At 37.3% G+C, this 18,896-nt stretch overlaps 1 protein-coding gene across 4 annotated transcripts in view; it reads left to right on the top strand.

The window, feature by feature from the left end:
• The first annotated feature begins 4,163 nt into the window (after nt 1-4,163).
• npnta (nephronectin a) overlaps nt 4,164-18,896 on the top strand; it is a 58,553-nt gene continuing 43,820 nt past the window's right edge. For 3 of the 4 annotated variants that reach the window (XM_015345832.2, XM_006630012.3, XM_015345833.2), the window contains exons 1-2: nt 4,164-4,912; nt 13,685-13,785. In XM_015345832.2, coding sequence (XP_015201318.1) covers nt 4,842-4,912; nt 13,685-13,785 — 172 coding nt within the window. In that variant the 5' untranslated portion in view covers nt 4,164-4,841. The remainder of the gene's footprint in view (nt 4,913-13,684; nt 13,786-18,896) is intronic. The other variant, XM_015345834.2, reaches the window with a different exon arrangement.

An 18,896-nucleotide genomic window follows, 5' to 3' on the forward strand; every position in this document is an offset into this window, starting at 1 on the left:
CACTTGAATTTTGTCATGTTTTATGTTGTATTATTGCATCCTATGTTCATTTTCATTACAGAGTACATAATCATTTTTTGGTTCACCATTCTTTTAAGTTTTTATGAATGTGGCATTGATTTTTTTCAGGGAAAAACTAATATTAGATTTATTTTAAATGTATACCTTGCTACTTTACAATATTGGTTTTAATTGCATGTTTAAATTAAAAAGATTTGTACATGTTTGCATTCTCAACTATAGCTTGTTAATACATTTCCAAGGAAAGACATAAGATGCTTTAGACATTGCATCTGTTGACAGAGGAAAAAAAACTTATATTACTGTGAATTGAGATCATTAAATGGATTTAATGAAACACTTGAATATTGTCATGTTTTACGTCATGTTATTGCATCCTAAATTCATTTTCATTACAGAGTCCATAATCATTTATTCCTTCACCGTTAAGTCTTTATGAATGTGGCATTGATTTTTTTCAGGAAAAAACAAATACTGTACAGTGTATATATATACTGTATATTAAATGTCTACTGTACTTGTGCATGTTCTAAATTATTATTTAAGATGCCTTTGCATTTTGGACTACAGCTTATTAATACATTTCCAGCCAGAGATGTAGAGCATGCTGCTCAGGGGTGTATGAAGTCTCCTTGATGAAGTACTGTAGAGGAGTTTTCAATCACAGTTCTTGCCTAAAATTCTGAGAATGCAGGAATTTTCTGCTCAACTGACAACCTGATGGTCCTGATGCTTATAGAACTGGAATATTTCAAAAGGGAGATACTTCATTCCATTATTTTACCTGTGGAAAAATACAAGAACTATGGCTAAAGATGAGATTTGGCTCACCAGTAAAACAAATTAGCCCATATAAAATTGTATCGTTGGACCGTGGCAAAAAACTGTAAGGCACAGAGAAGTATGATTTGGCAAAGTAAATTTGTTGTGTAATGGTGGTAAAGTCATGGAAAAACAAAAATAGCATACTGACGAAGATCAAACTGAAAAAGGAATCTTCTTGAATGTCGGGCAGATAAGGGTTTTTTTTAAGGAACATATCATGAGAATCTGGACTGATACAGAACTACTTTACATGAAGTATCCATCTGGTATTTTAGAAGCTGTCTTTTAAAAGAAAATGGAAAAGTACCAAAGAATATCAGCCTTAATGTTTCTTATAAATCCCCCTTTTCAATTTGAATTCATTTTCACTATGAATTCCCAGGTTATTTTTTAGCTTTATTTAAAAAAACCTTCATCCTTTCTCACAAATCCATTTTTTTCTCTTCAGTGAACAGTTTTCTTTATCTGTACCCTCTAGTATTTCTTAGCATGTATGGTTTGAGCCTGATGAGAACAAAGTAAGAGATTTATGTGCCCCTGAAGTACTGTACAGTTTGTTAATTTTGAAAGGCTTTATAAAAATAGGTTTTCCTTGTTATTTGCTTCTTCTGTAGATACATAGTCCCTTCGGTGGGCATATCATCTACCTAATATTTTGAAAGATTACATCATCACTTTATCATTTCACAGGACAAATATTTTTATAGGTTTGAAAGGCCACTGAACCGTATTGTATACGGCTTTGCAATCAAACGTAAAATTCACAAACATAACTTTGGGAACTGCTTTTGCGTGTTCATGAATCATGTGATTTCAGGCAATGAAATCTTCACTGTAATGTGATTTAAACACCAGGCAAGAAAAGTGAAAAACAAAGGTACAGTATAAACCATGCTTCTCCCTCAGCTCCATTCTGCTGTACACGCTTGCTGAGAAATTGAGCCCTGTTCAAACATTTTTCCCCCCATACACTTTAAGGAATGTAAATGTACACATCTGTGAGGTGCAATGGGAAAAAAGAATGAAGCAGCATAGGTTTGTTAAAGATAGTTCACTTCACTGACTCAGCATTACCCCAGTGCAAGTCTCCCTTCCCGAGTTCCCTATTTTATGATTTGCACCACATAAGAGCTTTTTAATTACTTCCGACTTTTTAGATCCTATCAAACGTTGCCCATTCATTTCTTATCCCCTTTTGCCCTTGAAGCTGAAGTGAAGGAGAAAATCCTTCTTTTGGCTGTTATTTGCATTAGAAAACTCCCTTTCAGATCCTAACTGGAGTTCAGTAGGTAAATCCCCCTTCAGTGAGCAGTAGTCAAAGAAAAGGTTTGTCCATCTAAAAACCACACAGAAGCACTTTTGAACTAAGGAGGTTTTGAGCAAATTATGCTTCTGTAAATCCTGAGTGAAGTCTTGTCATGGTTTTTCACTACAACTGACTCAAAAGCACTGGATTAGGCTTTCATTGCATAATTTTACAGACTTCCAGTGTCTTGCTGTTGGCAAGTTTGTTCAAACTAGACATATACTGTACTGTACAACACCTGAAAGTCTGTGTACCAAAACACTTTGTGCCACCAAAACATTTTGGTGTCTGACTAAATAGAAATATTTTACTTTAAAAATGTAAAGGTTCTGCTGTTTAATTTCAGATCATTTTATTTAAAAGAGACTGGCACTTTAACACACTGGATATGGATTATGATAGACATCCTTTTCAAATGCTGAAAGCCGTTTAAGGTTATTGGTAAGAATAACTGTGTTTTCATGAGACCACATACTGTGAGTGTTTCAAAGCTTAAATAAAATAAAGCTTATTAGAGGTGTAAAATGATTAAGAATATGTGAACGCCACCTTTTACTGACTATTTTTTTGTAATGCTATTAAAACTTTTCACGTGGCACAGAAAATTTTAATTATTTTCAGCAGTATTACCAGTGAAATAGCTAAACAGATCAGATGTACTGTACCGACTTTCCGATCTAATGTATACTACTAATTTTAAATGTCATAAAACAGGAAAGTTAATTTATAGCTGCACCAAAATATTCTGCTTGTCACAAATCGTATTAGCATGTTGTATGTGTGCAAATACCCATTAAAATGTGATCAGCAGCTCTGACGATGATTTTTATAACATCTCAACAACTTTTGTGTGCCTCCAGCAGTCCAGGGCAGGCACTGGCAGCATGTGCAGTCCAGACAGTCTTCGCTGAAATACTTTATTCTCTCTGCCAAAAAATACTTATTATACCCTGATGTGCATTGCTCAATAACCCTGGCTCCATATACCAGCTGTGTACCGTAAGAGTCTTGTTAATGCATGACACTCGCTTGGTAAGGGGTTACTTCCGTTTTATTCCATACTGTATTGATGTGAGTCAAGGCTGAGGGTTTCTTGAGAAGTCCTCATAAATGAAAATGTATTATTATTGTTGATGGTGTAGTTTTCTCGGAATCGCAGATAAGGTTACAGTCTTCTAACATTTTTTTGTGCGAGTTTCAGATCAAGCTCGATTCTTTTTCGGAAACCTAAGTTAATTTCTCTATAGAAATTATTTTTTTTATACATTTATCTCATGGCGTGTCACTTGTCTAAGGTGTGGTTCTCGTGCCACGCTCTAGCAACCAAATGCTCTATGTTGAGAAGAATCTCACATTTGCGAAAAATACATTTACAATACGGTGTATTGTACAAAAATACAATATACTGTGCACGATACTAGAAAATGTAGACATCATTTAGTAAGTGATGAGACAAATAGAGCAAAACGCAAAATATGCATAAGAAAAAAACGGTTCTTAAACATGACAATTACCACTGCCGAACACAAACTCTGAATATTATCATAAAAGGAATCCTGGGAACAAAAAATTGAAAATGTCAATTGAGATATTTTGACCAAACTTCATTGTGACCAAAGCTTTATTTTCCATGGGGTCTGCTCAGTCAAAACTACAGTATCTGTTGGCACGCAGTAGGTGAATACAACCCCTCCCCAGAAATCACTTATTTATAACAATCAAGTCTCTTTAATGTATGTATGCACCGGTAGACTTAGGAAGTATTAATGTATCGATTTATGTCGGTACGCGCCCGGGTTACTGTTTTACAACCACAATACCCACTGGAGTGTTTAAACTCTGAATGTGTGCAGAATGATATACAGTATCTGTATACATATGTGTGCAAATGTGTTATAACATTAGTGCTGCAAGCTTACAGAAAGGCACCTGACGATTGCTTTCGTGGCTATCGCTGTATTGGTGGGATGGGCTACAGCAGCATCTACCTGGAGCCGTTTCAATATCTGAATCTCATTCAGGCATTCCTACACCAGAGCCACAGCGAGAGCGGTGCTGCGGGCTTGGCAACTTACCTTTTCTGGAGCCAGGAAAAGCGCACATGCGAAATTACCGCTACTTATTATTTGTAACAATTTACCCCGGGAATAAAGGGTAGCAGAGACATCACGGTAAAACGAAGGCTGTACCTGGCGTTGTTTAAGGCAATCAAGAGGCAGCGGATACAACGCCATTAAAGATAAAAAAAAGTATACGTGTTTTGAGAGTGTGAGGAGCCTTTTGAAGTCATACTGTGAAAAGTAGGAGCGAGTCTGGTTATAAACTTGGAAAAAAAAAGGTGCGGGACTTCCTAACACCAGTAGAGTGCACTCGGCTACTCACACACTCGGTCCATTCCCAGGGGCTGCACAGTGTTTCTTCAGCACCTCAGAAACATTGTAAATTAGCGATTTCAAGGACAGCAGCCGCCTCGCTTGCGACTCCAGCATTACTACTGCGTAAACTCTAGGAGCTCGCTACCTCCTTTCTCGCACTCCTGTGATTTTTTTTTTGATTTTCCGAGAAGCCAGGATTAGCAAGTGTAACGTAACCCAAAATATCTGAATACTGAGCTTTCCTTTCTGAATACGTACTTGGATTTAAAGGGGGCAACAGTTAGAAAAAAAGTGCATCGTCTTCAGCAGTTACAATGGGATTGTGGATAAAGTTGATGCTTTTCTCCAGTGCGTGCTTGGCAGTGACTGGTGACTTTGACGGCAGGTAAGACGCGACGTTCTCCAGTAACTGGCCGCTGTTCATTTAGCAGCATTGAGTAGTTCGAATATTTATTTCTTAGAATCACTTATCTCAGATAATAACCATTCATTACTCCACATTGCAATAATAAAATCAGTATTCCTGTAAGTAGTACATGCGTTTTGATAGGAGCATGTAAAACTACACAACGTGCGTGTTACTGCGTGCTTTAGTTTCCTAAAAAGATGAAGTCGTGCTCAGTTTTGGGGATTTTGCCTATTGTGAATTATTTTACTGGCTTGCTGCCCAATTAACGGCTTGTTTACAATTATTGTAAGATGACAGCGGTAAGATGGTGTTTCTTTCATTCGCTGTTTAGAAACGAAGCATATTAGTAGCCTTTTAAGGAGCAAAATAAAAATTTTGCCGAGACCAAAAAAGGATTTTTTCTTCTCTGAATCACAAGACTAAGACTTCTCTGAATCAGTTTATGTCTAAATATGGTCTAGAAATTCAGTGTGCATTACACAACTGTACATTTTAAACGATTATCTTTAGCATTATGAACTTACCTCTAAGGATGATAATAAAGATGATTTCTATTTTTATTTCCTCTTGTTTCTGTAATGTCATTATATTTTGCATATTCTTTCCCTTTGCAAAAGTTTACCAAGTATTTTTTCGCGTTTACCTCGTTTTTGTTTGCTATGCACTGTCTTATTCATTGTTCCTACGGTATGTCCTTTGTGCAATTTATCTTGCTAAAGTTTACCGTGCTTGTTACCACAGTTTCATTGTGATTCACTGCTGTTTATGTTGGGGTTACTGTCGTATACTACAGTAAACTTAAAAGAGCACACGCATTAATACTAGAAAACAGTCTATCATATTTAAATAATATACAATGGACTAGATCATTTTGAAGAAGAAAAATCTAAATGCATACATTCTTCTTCCGCTGCAATGTGACATATTTACACTGCCTCTCAGTTCAAGTCCGGACACGAATCAGGTGAAATGTTTGAAGAACAGAAAGAGAAAACGTGCCAAAGCAAAAGAATGCGCTGAGGGTTTGAGTCAGGGAGCGTTGTTCCAATTAAGATGTTATTGAATTGAAAAGCTCCCTGCCAAATTAATTATTTAGTTATCTACATGTATTACTCAGTAGATTCCACCCAATGCATTGCAGTTTAACTTTAATTACCCATTGTTAAATAATATCCAAAGTTGTTGTTGTTATTATTATTATTATTATTATTAGTGTTATCATGATCCGCCTGTGTATTTTTAACTGACACATTAGAAGACTTCCGAACCTCTTGCACTTAGTTGCATCACGCTAGTTCATTTCTCAGACTAGAAGTGCTCAACTTTCACTCTCATCATTCTCTGTGCTGTGTTTGGAGTTATGTACAGTATGTGCTCTAGAATTCATCATGCTTTCTATTTTTGTTATGCCAGTGGACAGCCTAGTTTAGACTGACGGAAAAAACTGTGAACTTCGGAGATGCACTTGAAATTTAGGGACTCATTGTACCTCTTTGATATCACCCTTTAAAACGATATTACGTCAAAGAGTAGTTTGAAAAATCCTGAAACTGAAAATTGAAATTGAAATTCAGCTCCACCCATATGCTAGCCGTTTTTAATTAAGTTTTTCTGAGTTGTAATTTCATTCCTAGTTTTGAACGAAGTTTTTTTTTCCATAGTTACAAGTTCCTCATTTTACTTAATGGCTTCATTCAATTTTGCAAATGTGAGTTAACCAAATAATTCTGAACTAGGGTTAATCAAGTTGGGTGAACATTAATAGCAGATATTCGCCATTATTTGTGGGCTGCTTGAAATATGTGTCCGTAAACTGCATTGCAAAAATTGAATTTAATTCCTGGGGGACAAAATGGAAGGCCAGCTTTACTAGTTCTATTTGTAAAGAAAGATGAATGCTAGAGGGTAAAGTTACACATTCCGTTCAGGTGACTTACGATACCTGGCGTCATCTAAGCATGCTGACAATTTTAGAATTGCCTATCTGACCACCACTACTACTATCTTCCGCTGTCATGATGATGTGCAGTTAAGTTTTAAGGTTGAAATCCTACATTAATGAGCTCATCTTCTGTCATAACCTCATGGCTTTTTATAAAAAATGGGTGGTGCAGTGGCTCTGTGGCTAAAGCTCTATGGCTGAAAGGTTGCCGGTTTGTATCCCGCGGCTGGCAGAGGGATCCTACTCCGGTGGGGTCCCTGCGTTCTGACCCCAAGCTTCTCTCCCTGTCTGTTTGTCTCATGGAGAGCAAGTTGGGGTATGCGGAAAGACAAATTCCTAATAGGAGAAAATTGTATAGGGCCCATAAAGTGATCTTATCTTAAACGTAGCCTCAGCGGTAATGAACGCTTAGATAAACCAAGCAACGCATTCTATTGACAGCAAAGGTAATGGAGCAAGAGAGCCAAATGGGGCCATTCACAGGCCAGCTGTAGACATGCACCAGTGTCTGAATCTAAGCTCAAGTGCAGGAGCACTCCTTTAGACTCACCATTAGGCTAATTATCACCGTTAGTGATGATCATCTGAAACTGTGAATAAAGGAGAAATAATTGCAATTAAAAGCTTTTCTAATCAGATGCATTCCCTTGTTTTATTGCTTCATTACTGTGGCATTTTATTCAGTGTATATAATATAATTAACTCGACTAACATAACGACTCACATAAATGATGTACTGATTCAATAGTATGAAGTTATCATGAATTGGGATTTTAAGTAACAGCTTAAATACCAGGAAATAAAAAAATAATAATACCATCAATTGTATTATGGGACAGATCCTATCGTTGACTGCTTTTGTGATTTGTGCTGAAACCTTTGGCAAAGCTGTTAGCAAAGCTGGAGAATAAGAGAACCTCTGCTCTGATTTACTATGGAATGTTGTTTGTAGTTTTGTGGAAAACATTGTCTTGCAGTACAGTTGTCACTGACTGCAGATTTTCTACTTATATTGAATTTTTTAATTGGACCTGCTGCTTTTATTTCTATTTATTTATACTGCCCATCCAGAGTCCTTTTAGTCAGACTATTAGGTGCAACTTTGGCAAGGGAACCAACACTGATCCGTGGCAATCTTATAAGCAAAGTGGTACTTTGAATTAATTCCTAACAAAACCTGTTTTATCAATGATTTATGGACATTTTCATTTTGCTATCCAAAAGAGCTACGTACCATCAATGTCCTGGTTTAAGGTATTAGAAACTTAATTGATATTTGATGTTACACCACGTTGTCAGTAAATAACTGCGTTTTTCCCTTTTGGGAAATGGCAACAACTCTGCCTGTTCCATCTTCATTTCCATCTTTATTTAGGCCAGCAGTGCCCAAAACATGTCTGGTAAGGATTTAGTATCTACAGATTTTCCAGGTCTTTTTAAAGCACCTTCAACTGAAAAGCATAGAGAAGCCGTTCAACTGGTTCAGCTAAGCCCATAATGAGCTGATTCAAGTCATTAAGAGCCCAGTTAGACTAAATACCTGCAGATACATTAGACCTCCATGAGCAGGATTGGAGACCCCTGACTCCCCTGAGGCTTTAAATTGAATTTCTCATTTTAAATGGACTTTACTGGTTTGGTTTGTTGAATGGGGTGGGACACTTCGGTGTCTCACAGCTCTTAGGTACTGTGTTCGAGTTTGGTCTTGGGCAGTTTGCATGTCCTCCCCAGTTTTGCAGAGAGCACTAGTTTCCTCCCACCTACCAAAGACATGTTGGCTAGATTAATTGATATCTATACATTGTACCTTTCTGTTTGCATGGAGGAGGAGGGAATAATTAGTGGAGTGTCTAAGTCATCTATATTAAGACCACTGCTCCTCCTAGTTTATCTGAATGATCTACTGTATATTGGTGGCTCCAAACTGTTGAGGATTGACTGATTACTGTTTTGTATTTGTGGCGTATTTGTAATTTGTAAAGGTCGAATGGGATTTTTTAATTGTTACCAATTCTTATAAATTCCAATTTCTGAGTTTCAGAGCTGGTCTCATAGAGGCGTATTGCCTGAAATGTCACCAACTGGACCTCTCCAGAAGCAAAAACCATTCAATATCAGAATGTGATGCACTTCCATTTCCACCTGTCTCTGATCTTCACCAACTGATTAACTAGTAAGAGCTGTTTAATCAGAAATAATGGCAAGCAAGTTAAGGAGAGGCTGTGTAAAGTTCTGGGTTTTTGATACCTTGGACTGATCACATAAACAAGATAAGTACAGTAAAAGTGTGAGGAAGCTTGTAGATCAATAAAGTAATCTTAAGATCTTTGCTCAAAAGAAAATAAGCAGTGTTCTTCCAGAACCAGGGTCGGGAACCACCAATCTAGATTCTTATAGAATTAGCAAGTTAGTCAAGTTAGTAGATTAGAACAAACTAGGAAAATCGGCAAACACTCTAGAAACTGTAAAATAAATGTAAAAAACCTTAGACCAAATATTCACAACTGGACAAGCACCTGGAAGAAAATATTTAATGTCAATGAGTGTAAGATATGGCATGTAGATACCAAACCATAAACTACAAATACAAAGTGGATATATGGTGCTTAAACAGGCTACTGATGAGAAAGACTTAGCTGTTGTGTAGACGCATCATTTTTATTTTCTGTGCATTGTGGAGAAGCAATAAAGAAGGAAAACAGAATGGTAGGATAATAATAATAATAATTGCTTACACTTATATAGCGCTTTTCTGGACACTCCACTCAAAGCGCTTTACAGGTAATGGGGACTCCCCTCCACCACCACCAATGTGCAGACCCACCTGGATGATGCGACGGCAGCCATAGTACACCAGAACGCTCACCACACATCAGCTATCAGTGGGGAAGAGAGCAGAGTAATGTAGCCAATTCATAGATGGGGATTATTAGGAGGCCATGATTGGTAAGGGCCAATTGGAAATTTGTAATGACCACAGAGAGTCAGGACCTCGGTTTTACGTCTCATCCGAAGGACGGCGCCTGTTAACAGTATAGTGTCCCTGTCACTATAGGGGGGCATTAGGACCCACATGGACCGCAGGGTGAGCGCCCCCTGCTGGCCCCACTAGCACCTCTTCCAGCAGCAACCTTAGTTGCTGCTTAGGATATAAAGGCCTAGTTAAAGTTCAAATATACATTTTCTAACTGCTTCTTCTAAATCATGGGGAGCTGGAGTCTATAGCATAAAGCAACTGGTGTAAGGCAGGATACACCCTGGAAAGAATGCCAGTACATTGCAGCACACACACAGACATACACATACACATACATTCACACAAGGGCCAATATTCCCAGAAGCTAATTAACCTAACAGGATGTTTTTGTACTGTGGGAGGAAACCAGAGCACCTTGACGAAACCCATTCGAACACAGGGAGAACATACTAGCTCCACACAGACAGTTCCCCAGTCCAGTTGCTGCACTGCACCACCACGCCACCCCCCAGTTAAAGTGTACAATTTAAAGTAAGGGAGGCTATTGACCTCATTAAGAATTCTTTAATGGTTGTGGTCACAGCTTTTCAAAAAAGATATTGGTAGTCTGGATCTGGCTCAGAGAATTGGAACCAGATTTTTTTTCCTAGGCTGAAAGGAATGTTATTCACTGATGGACTAAATTAACTCAATATCCATAGTTTTTAACAGAGAAGACAATGAGAGGACCTGATCCAGGTCCTCAGAATACTCAAAGAAATCTACAAAGTCAATCCTAGTCGAATTGTTGGTTCGACAGTATGAGAACCGCAGATCGATTAGCTGTTAGCAACCGAAAGACTGCTCTTACAAATGGCTTCCTCTCATTTGGAAGAATTCTTATGTTCTACTGTATGTTTGAGTTCTGAAATGATCTAGCATGGTGTCCAAGTTGGTGTCAGGAACAAGGGGCTTTCTCTGAGTTGTAAATTCTGCTTAACTGCTGTAGTTCATCTGTGACCCACTAGAAAAGTGGTTCAAGGTAAGGTGCCATGAAAATATTATGAATAACAGTAGAATTACTTCCATCACTTTCTGTCAGACATTCTGACATTCTGGCTATTACATAATAGTGTGTGCAATTAGGTGCATAGTCACACAAGCTTCTTAAAAATACCATACCTTATGTGCAATTTGCAATGCACCTAGAGTTATGTACTGTTTATATAAGCAGTATATATAACACTTATAAAGTGTATATATAACAGTACGTATAAATTACTCAACGAATTGCAAAGATTTCTTTGTTATATGTTGTAAGTTTTATCTTCCGTGTCCATTGCACATAAATCATCTGATCATTTGACAAGATTTGGACTAGTCTTGACACAAGGAAATAGGTAAAGTTAATACCTTATATCAGTATTGTGGCACTTTTTGTTGCTTAGTTGTGTCAATATTTTGTTAGGACCATACAAAATGTTGAAAACTTGTGTATACAAATACCAATAATGTAAATATTAGCTGTTAGTTGCATAAATGGAAAGTTCTAATACTGGCGAATGGCTAATACTCATTCACCTGGATTAAGTAGTTGTCTTTGTAAGTCAAAGACTGTGCAATTGAGGAATTGTGGCCCCTTTCATTGTGCTGGTAGAAAAATGTGCTCAGAGACTTTGGATTTTATTTTAAATGCAGGGTTCATTTCCATTGCGTGGTGTACTGTGCGCTTGTCTCATTTTGTATCCATCTTAGTTTTGCTAGCAATGTAAATTTCAGGAGTTACAGTTTGCTCCACTGGAGCGTGATGAATTTCTCTTTTTTAAGGCGGTGGACTCCAAGTACATTTGCATCACTCATTTTGATATGTTGGTTTGGATCATCTAATAGTTTTAAATCAGAAATGCTGAAGGGCGGCAAATTATAGGCAGGTTACAGTTGGCAAGCAGTTGCTGCGATATAAAACTTTCATCTTTGTGAGCTTATAGAGCTGTAAAATATTGGTAATGGATAATTATGTTATTGTTACTATGGTAGTTATTTGCGGTTCTTGTTGTTTAAAATGCTTGTAATACTTGTAAAACCAATGTTATACACTCAATGCTCTGCTGCATTTTTGGTGTGCCTTTATTATAAATTACCTGGATTTTTCCAGCCCATGTAAAGGGCATGCTTTCATTGTGGAAGACACTTTCAGCTAATCTAGTGGCAGGTGTCTAAGGACTTGAGTGACCCACAAAGATATTTGGCTAGTCTACACTTGTGACACTATTAACGACAGCCATGAATCTCAATGTGAACAGTAGCCAAGCACTGAACTGCTCACAATTATGCTGTGTCTGTGCCTTGTTGGAGCTCACTTGCTTCCAGGCAGCAAAGATAATGTTTCAGTGTGTCAAGGTTTTCAATCAAGGTTTCAGACGGGTGGGCAGCAGGAAGTCAGTAGCATTAACATTTCTTTGCCTTTCAAAGGCATGTGCATGTGCATGTGGTCAGAATGTACTATAGTAAGCACACTGTGTTAAAAAATTTAATGTATAGTTTAGCTGTGATAAAGGTATTGGGGTATAAAGAGATTGCAGGCATTTATCTCCACATTATAGTGTTTCAACATCACTTGTTGATTTTTGGTAATTTATCATCTTAAAAAACGGTCTTTCCTGTTTCCTTGTTTTGACTCTCTTGGAAGCATAGAACATTGAACAGCCATAACAACATTTTAAATATTGCATGTAAGCTACAGAGCTTTCTGAATACTATACAGTAACACTGGTCTGTTCCATGTTGCTTGGAATCCGACTTGCAAAGAACAGTTCATTGGGCATTTTAAACAGCCAAATTACATTAATAACAGACAGACTGTTGGCTGCGTGATCTGTTGTATAACAGAGAAACCAGCCACATACTGGCATACAGCATTCTGATTTTGGTAACTGGCTGCAACACATGGTAGATTATACAAATAACAAAAACATATCAGAGTAAAATAAAACAGAAATGTTTAGTAGTAGACATATTACTGTAATACATATTTCTCTTACAAAATCATGTTTTTTTCTATACATTGAAACTACGCAGGTGGTTTAGGCAAGACAGTAGTTTGCCCATCATCCTAGGGTTAGTTTCTAAAAAGCTTGATTAGTTTCCAGTCTTGTCTTCCTAATCCACTGGAACAGACTCTGTCTAAAAGTAACAACTCAGACTTGTAAAAACCTGAGCCAGTTCCAGCATGAAGTGGTCAGCAAGTATTCCCTTCATATGATCTCCAGGCTATAGGGTTTATTCATCCTCTGGGTACAATCCTCTATAGGAAAGAAAAGAACCCTGATAATCTAAACAGAGATTTACACTACCTCCCTCTTCCAATTACAGTAGGAGAGCGTTTCTTTAATGAAAGGACAGTGGAAAAGGTGAAGATCACCTAGAATTCCTTATCTTGAGTATTCCAACTGACAGAAACTGAGATACAAAATAGTGAGTCTTGGTTAAAGTCTTGGAGTAAGTATGTGGGCTTTTTTTTTGTAAATGGGAGAGTGTTTGATTAGAAAGGCATGTTTACCTGTGGATTTAGATGTCACTAATTTGAGGAAATATGTGATACTGTGATTGTTTTAAACAGCTACTGCGAATTATAGTTTCCTTAATCTGAAGTAGGGTACAGACAGCGCTAAAGCAAAGTAAATGTGAAAATGCTAAAGATGTCATTATAAGGCACAATTCGTTCTTTATAAAGGTGTTTATTGATAGGGAGGCAAACTGGCCTTTTTGAGCAAACAGGTGCCATATTCATTTCCTCTTCCACTGTCAAACTGTTCAGTGGCACTAAGCTAATAGTCTTCCTTTCTGACAGGTGGCCCAGGCAGCTGGCCTCCTCAAATGGACTGTGCCGCTATGGAGCCAGAATAGACTGCTGTTGGGGATGGACGCGCCGGTCCTGGGGTCACTGCCAACGTGAGTACTGCTGGAGCTGGGGGTTGTAGAGCCTAGAGGGGGCTTTCAAACTATCTAGTTGCTTTAACACACTGGCATATCAGAAACATTCTGAAGCGCTTGGGACTCTAACACACGCACCTACACACATGTATAGTAGATTTTGATTCACTGCAGTCACACATGGGCTTCAGGACCACTGACAATCTTTTTCCTTTGGAAAAGATTGGCTCATTATCATGGGCTGGTAAAAAGGAAGGCACTGTGGTGGTATAGGTAGGAAAGCTGGGTTCGTAGGATAATATACTGAAAGAGAACTGTAGCATGCTGGAGAAATTGATTGGATAGATAATGAAGTATTCAGTTGAGATAACTGTGTCTTAGAAAAAACAAATGTTCAAATGTAGTGAACATCTGGTCAGTTCATGCATAAAACTAGGTTATCATGAAAAAAACGGCGAGGCAGCACATGCTAAACAAAAATGTATTACTTATTAGTCATTAATGATAAGAAAGCCACTTGTTTCTGGTGTGGGTCACAGCAACCCTGAGTCTTATCCTAGAAATTAAGACTTGAAAGGCACAAGGGAGGACCTCACCCTTATAGTCGGACATACAAACAAAGGGACAGTTTAAACACCTCCCATAACCCAGGAAGATAGAATAAAACTAGAAAGAACCCATGTGAATTATGGCAGAACATGCAAACTCCTTACAAACGACACACTAGTCCAGAATTGAATGAGGAAACAGGACTAACCTTCACTCCATCGTGTGCTTATTAATCATACCAAAGCTACGTGTGCTCAAAAAAATTGTGGTGGATCAAACAACATTGTTTTTAGGAATTTTCAGATCTTGAAAACAACCTGTAAGCAAAATGTGGTCCAGAATGCTTCTTTCACTGACTGACCACCAACTTTTCATTTTCACGATCCCGCCAGTCTGCAGTTGCCTCTTTTAGACTCACCTTTCATGCACAATGGTAGATTTACATTTGGAAAATAAAGTTAAATTCTGTTAGATTTTTTAATGAAAAAAAACCTTACCCAACCAAAACATATATAAATCAGAGAGACTGTATGTGAAACATTATGCACACACTCGATGGGTGATTGGTAAATCCCCTGAATTTTGGTACTTTTACAGAATGAAATAAGGCTTCTGCTGTTTCTCAAATGAGAACAGCACGAGCTTTGAAATTGTTTTTTATAAACCAGCTGTTTTTATTTTTCAAAATGCTATGTGAAATGCAAGAAGAAGGTATAGCCTGAGTGGCCTAACTCAGCTTAATGGAGAAATGCAGGTGAATACCAGATAGTAACTTTCATAAAAAAGTCTTATTTTTCTATTTCCACAAAATTCAGATTTGTCTAAATAGACAATTCGTCAGCAATTGTAAACATTCAAACATAACAGACTATACCCATGTCCTTGGTATTTCAAAAACTGAAATCCTGGTCCATGTTCCACAATCATTACATACAGTTAATGTTCACAATGCGTTTGGAGGAGAGAAAAAAACGTTTAGAAAAAGATCACCTCGTTAGTGCTTCTGTAGATACAAGTATTTTTATCCAGGAAACACAAATGAAAAAGAAAGACAACAGTGTTCAGAAACATAGTTATGTATGTTTATTTGTTTCAGGGTAGAAAACAACCTCACATACTCCCTCATTAAACAGTGGTGCACAAACATGTTAGGAAAAAAGATTCCTTTAAAATCAGTCATGGTGCTCCTCCAGGAAATTAAATTCTCTCAACGTTTCCATATTTCCCCGTGTGCTTTCTAGAGGATTATGTATGATATTGCTTTCCCCTGGAAAAACCGCCCTTCTTTTATTTAGAAATATTTTTGTGATCTTTTAAGATATAAATAGGGCCTGAATATGCAGAGTAGTCTGAGAAATGTGAGATATTTTGCATGGCTGTGGTGCAGGATAGTACAGCTGTTGCTTGCTATGAATTTAAGCTAAGGCTGTGTGATACATGGGGGCTCATGCATACATTTTGAGAATGACACTGCATGCCGCATTAGTCACATGTAAGGGTTAACTAATAGAGCATGCCTTTTGTGTTTTGTTATGGCTCAAGTCATTTGCAATGCATTTTGGCCAAAATTCTGTGTGCATTTAATTGTTTTACGTGAGATTCATCTGTCTCCATATTTCATGTTACGTCAAATAATCTGCAATATATTTTGCTTGTTTTTAACTGTTCGTCTTTAAAAATTCCATTGCATTCATGGTCCTGTCAAAAGTATTTGAATTACCTTCCCAAAGTTGGGGATAAGAGTGGCAAAGGTTACCACGTCTGTAAACAAAGCATCAGAGGTTGATATTATTTTGTAGCTTTTTCATTTCTTTAGCTTGAGCATGGTCTCCAGAGCTTTTCAGCACAGCTTTTGTGAATGGCTGTGGTGTCCTGCATGACACTGCATGCTGCATTTTTCACTTACAAAACCTTAACTAACAGAGAGTTTTATCTACCATGTACAGTCTGCCTTTGGTCTCAAAATGTTTCCCTCCTGGGGCTGATTTCACCCCTCTTTTTTTTCTGCAGTTAGATCATTTTTTTTTCTCGAGGATTATGGTAAGATACCATGAAACAGTTCAGCCGTGCATACAATTCTTTAGTCTTAATTCTTAAGATGTTCTAATTGCACAGTCAATGACGTTAGTTCATTGTTAGCAGTACATCCACGCATCATTTCTTCTTCAAATTGTGTTCAGTCAGAACCATTGAAAACTTTAGAATGATTGAATTTGTCTGTTGTAAATAAGAATATAACTGACAAATATGCATGGATACACAGCAGTCACTTAACCAACATGTATGCCAGCTTAGCTTCCTAATTCTTGCCTGATGAGATGACTCTTTCAGCATTGACAAAGAGCTATGGTAATGACATTGCGGACTACAGCCAGTTTGAGAGACAGAACCCAAGAGGAACTCATTACATCACATTACAGTTGCCATCGTGTTACGGAGTGGCATGCCAGGGCTTGAGTGCTGTCAAGTATTCCTCGGTTTCTCTGGGGGAGCTCATTACGGGGTCCGACTTCATCCAATTAGATTGGCAGAAGACCCAGTGGTTCATTAAGCACATGACATTCAACTTGGCTCCTGGGAAGTGTAAAAGGTTCACAGTCTTTCTTACCTTAAGATGAATTGGAGTTTACAGTGTTGTCAAGGTTAAAGACAGAGAGACTTTGTCACTTGTGGAAAGAGCTTTCACTTTACAATCTAAAAGCTGAAGAGAAGAAAGACACAGACTATCCTGTTGTCCCTGATAAATCACATTATTGTCCAAAAAAAGGATCACAGATTCCCTGTATATTTCTTATATTATCTTTTTTTTCTTTTCAGTATCTGAATAATGCACATTTTGTGCATTCAATTCTAGGTCTGGAATAAAAGATCATCAAGGGAAAATTAATGATCCCTGTTTCAGGTGGTTGAATACTTTTGATGGGACCTAGAATTCTTAAGTCAAAAAGCCAAGTATGTGTTCTTGTTATTGCTGTATCAAAATGCAATGCATAGGGCTAATGTGTCCTTCTTAATGATGATTGCTGGTGTATTTGAAAATTTGGTGATTATCAGTATCATAATGTTCACATCTATGAGGAATGGAAACACTGAAGCAACTAGCAGTTTAAGGAGACAGTATCTGGTCCCATGTAAATTTAAGATTGTTTTCTCCTTTTCATGTATATCCAAGGACTGTGTGAGATTTAGTGGAAAAAATAAGTTTTCCTTTATTTCTGACTTTATTTCTAAATTTTTCCTAACTCTAAACGTCTAAAAAACATCCACCACTTTTTTCATTATGTTCATTTTCAAATGAAAATTATTTTCTCTAACTCTAGAAGTTAATCAAGCAAAATTGGTAATATCAAGGATGTAATCAATGGGAAATTCTATGTTATTTCAAAAAGATACAGATTGATATCCAAATGAATAAAATGTTCTTTTACTGTCAGAGTGCTGGTTCAGGTTGTTTCAAAGATATAAAAATGGGGATCTCACCACAAGCTAATATTGCACCTCTGGTAGTGATTTTCAGTACTTTATGTTTCTCTCAGCCTGAATGCATTCTGGCATTGGTTTTCATCTCAGAATTTTCTATTGCTCTGCCTTTTTCTTCTGATCTATTCTTTCCAAGCCAGAAGAGCTCTGAACTGGTACAGTATGTGTGACAGATAGGTACTGTGCATGCTGAAAACCCAAACTGAAACTCAGCAGGCTTTTTCAGTCACGTTTTGGGATAGCACACCTAAATTTATTTATTTATATTCATTTATTATTTAAAAAAAAAAACTTGCAGCATTTCCAGCCTGTGGCAGAGTGACTCCAGCAGAAATGTTTTTTATTTGGATATTACCTGACCCAAAAGCACAAGTACTCTTTCCTCTTTTGCCAAGTTTCTAAAGTGTGGCACAGTAATTTATTCCATGGGAGCATACACTTATACACATATTGAAACATTTTTGATAAAATATTACTGTTAATCCAGTGCTAATAGTTTTGGGCACATTTTTTTTAACAAACACCCATATAGTCTTTCATTCAACATTGGTTTCCTGCTATCTCTGGTGCCGTAGACAAAAATATAAACAGTTCAGCCCGAGGCATGGTATACAATAGTCTTCCTGGATGTAAATCAATTAAACAATTGCTACCATATTGGTATCTATCAGTGTTAACATATTTGACGTCGTGGGGTTTTATCTGAACGGGTGAAAATTAATTTAAGAATGCAAAGGTCAAAATATGGTCACTCTAAAGACGTTGACAGAAGAAAAAGCATGTAATCTAAGAAACTAATCCTATAAGTCACACATAATAACTGAAAAGATTCCACACTCTCTCTATACATGTGATACTGGATGTTTGATCTGGGTTTAAAAGCACTCCATTAACTCTTCTTCCTAGGTTTTAAAGCTGGAAAAAGCTGGTAAAAGTTCTAAAGTGCCTAGCTTTAAGGCCACTATGACAGTATAAAATCTGAAATGTTTAGGTTACTTAACCACAGATAGTACTAAGTGCATCAGGTCACCATCATAACCAAGATAAATTAATCTACAAAACTCATAAGAAACTGGACCCTCAGTACATTAAACCCAGTT

Source organism: Lepisosteus oculatus, chromosome 1, assembly GCF_040954835.1.
Source record: "Lepisosteus oculatus isolate fLepOcu1 chromosome 1, fLepOcu1.hap2, whole genome shotgun sequence".
NCBI lineage: Eukaryota > Metazoa > Chordata > Actinopteri > Semionotiformes > Lepisosteidae > Lepisosteus > Lepisosteus oculatus.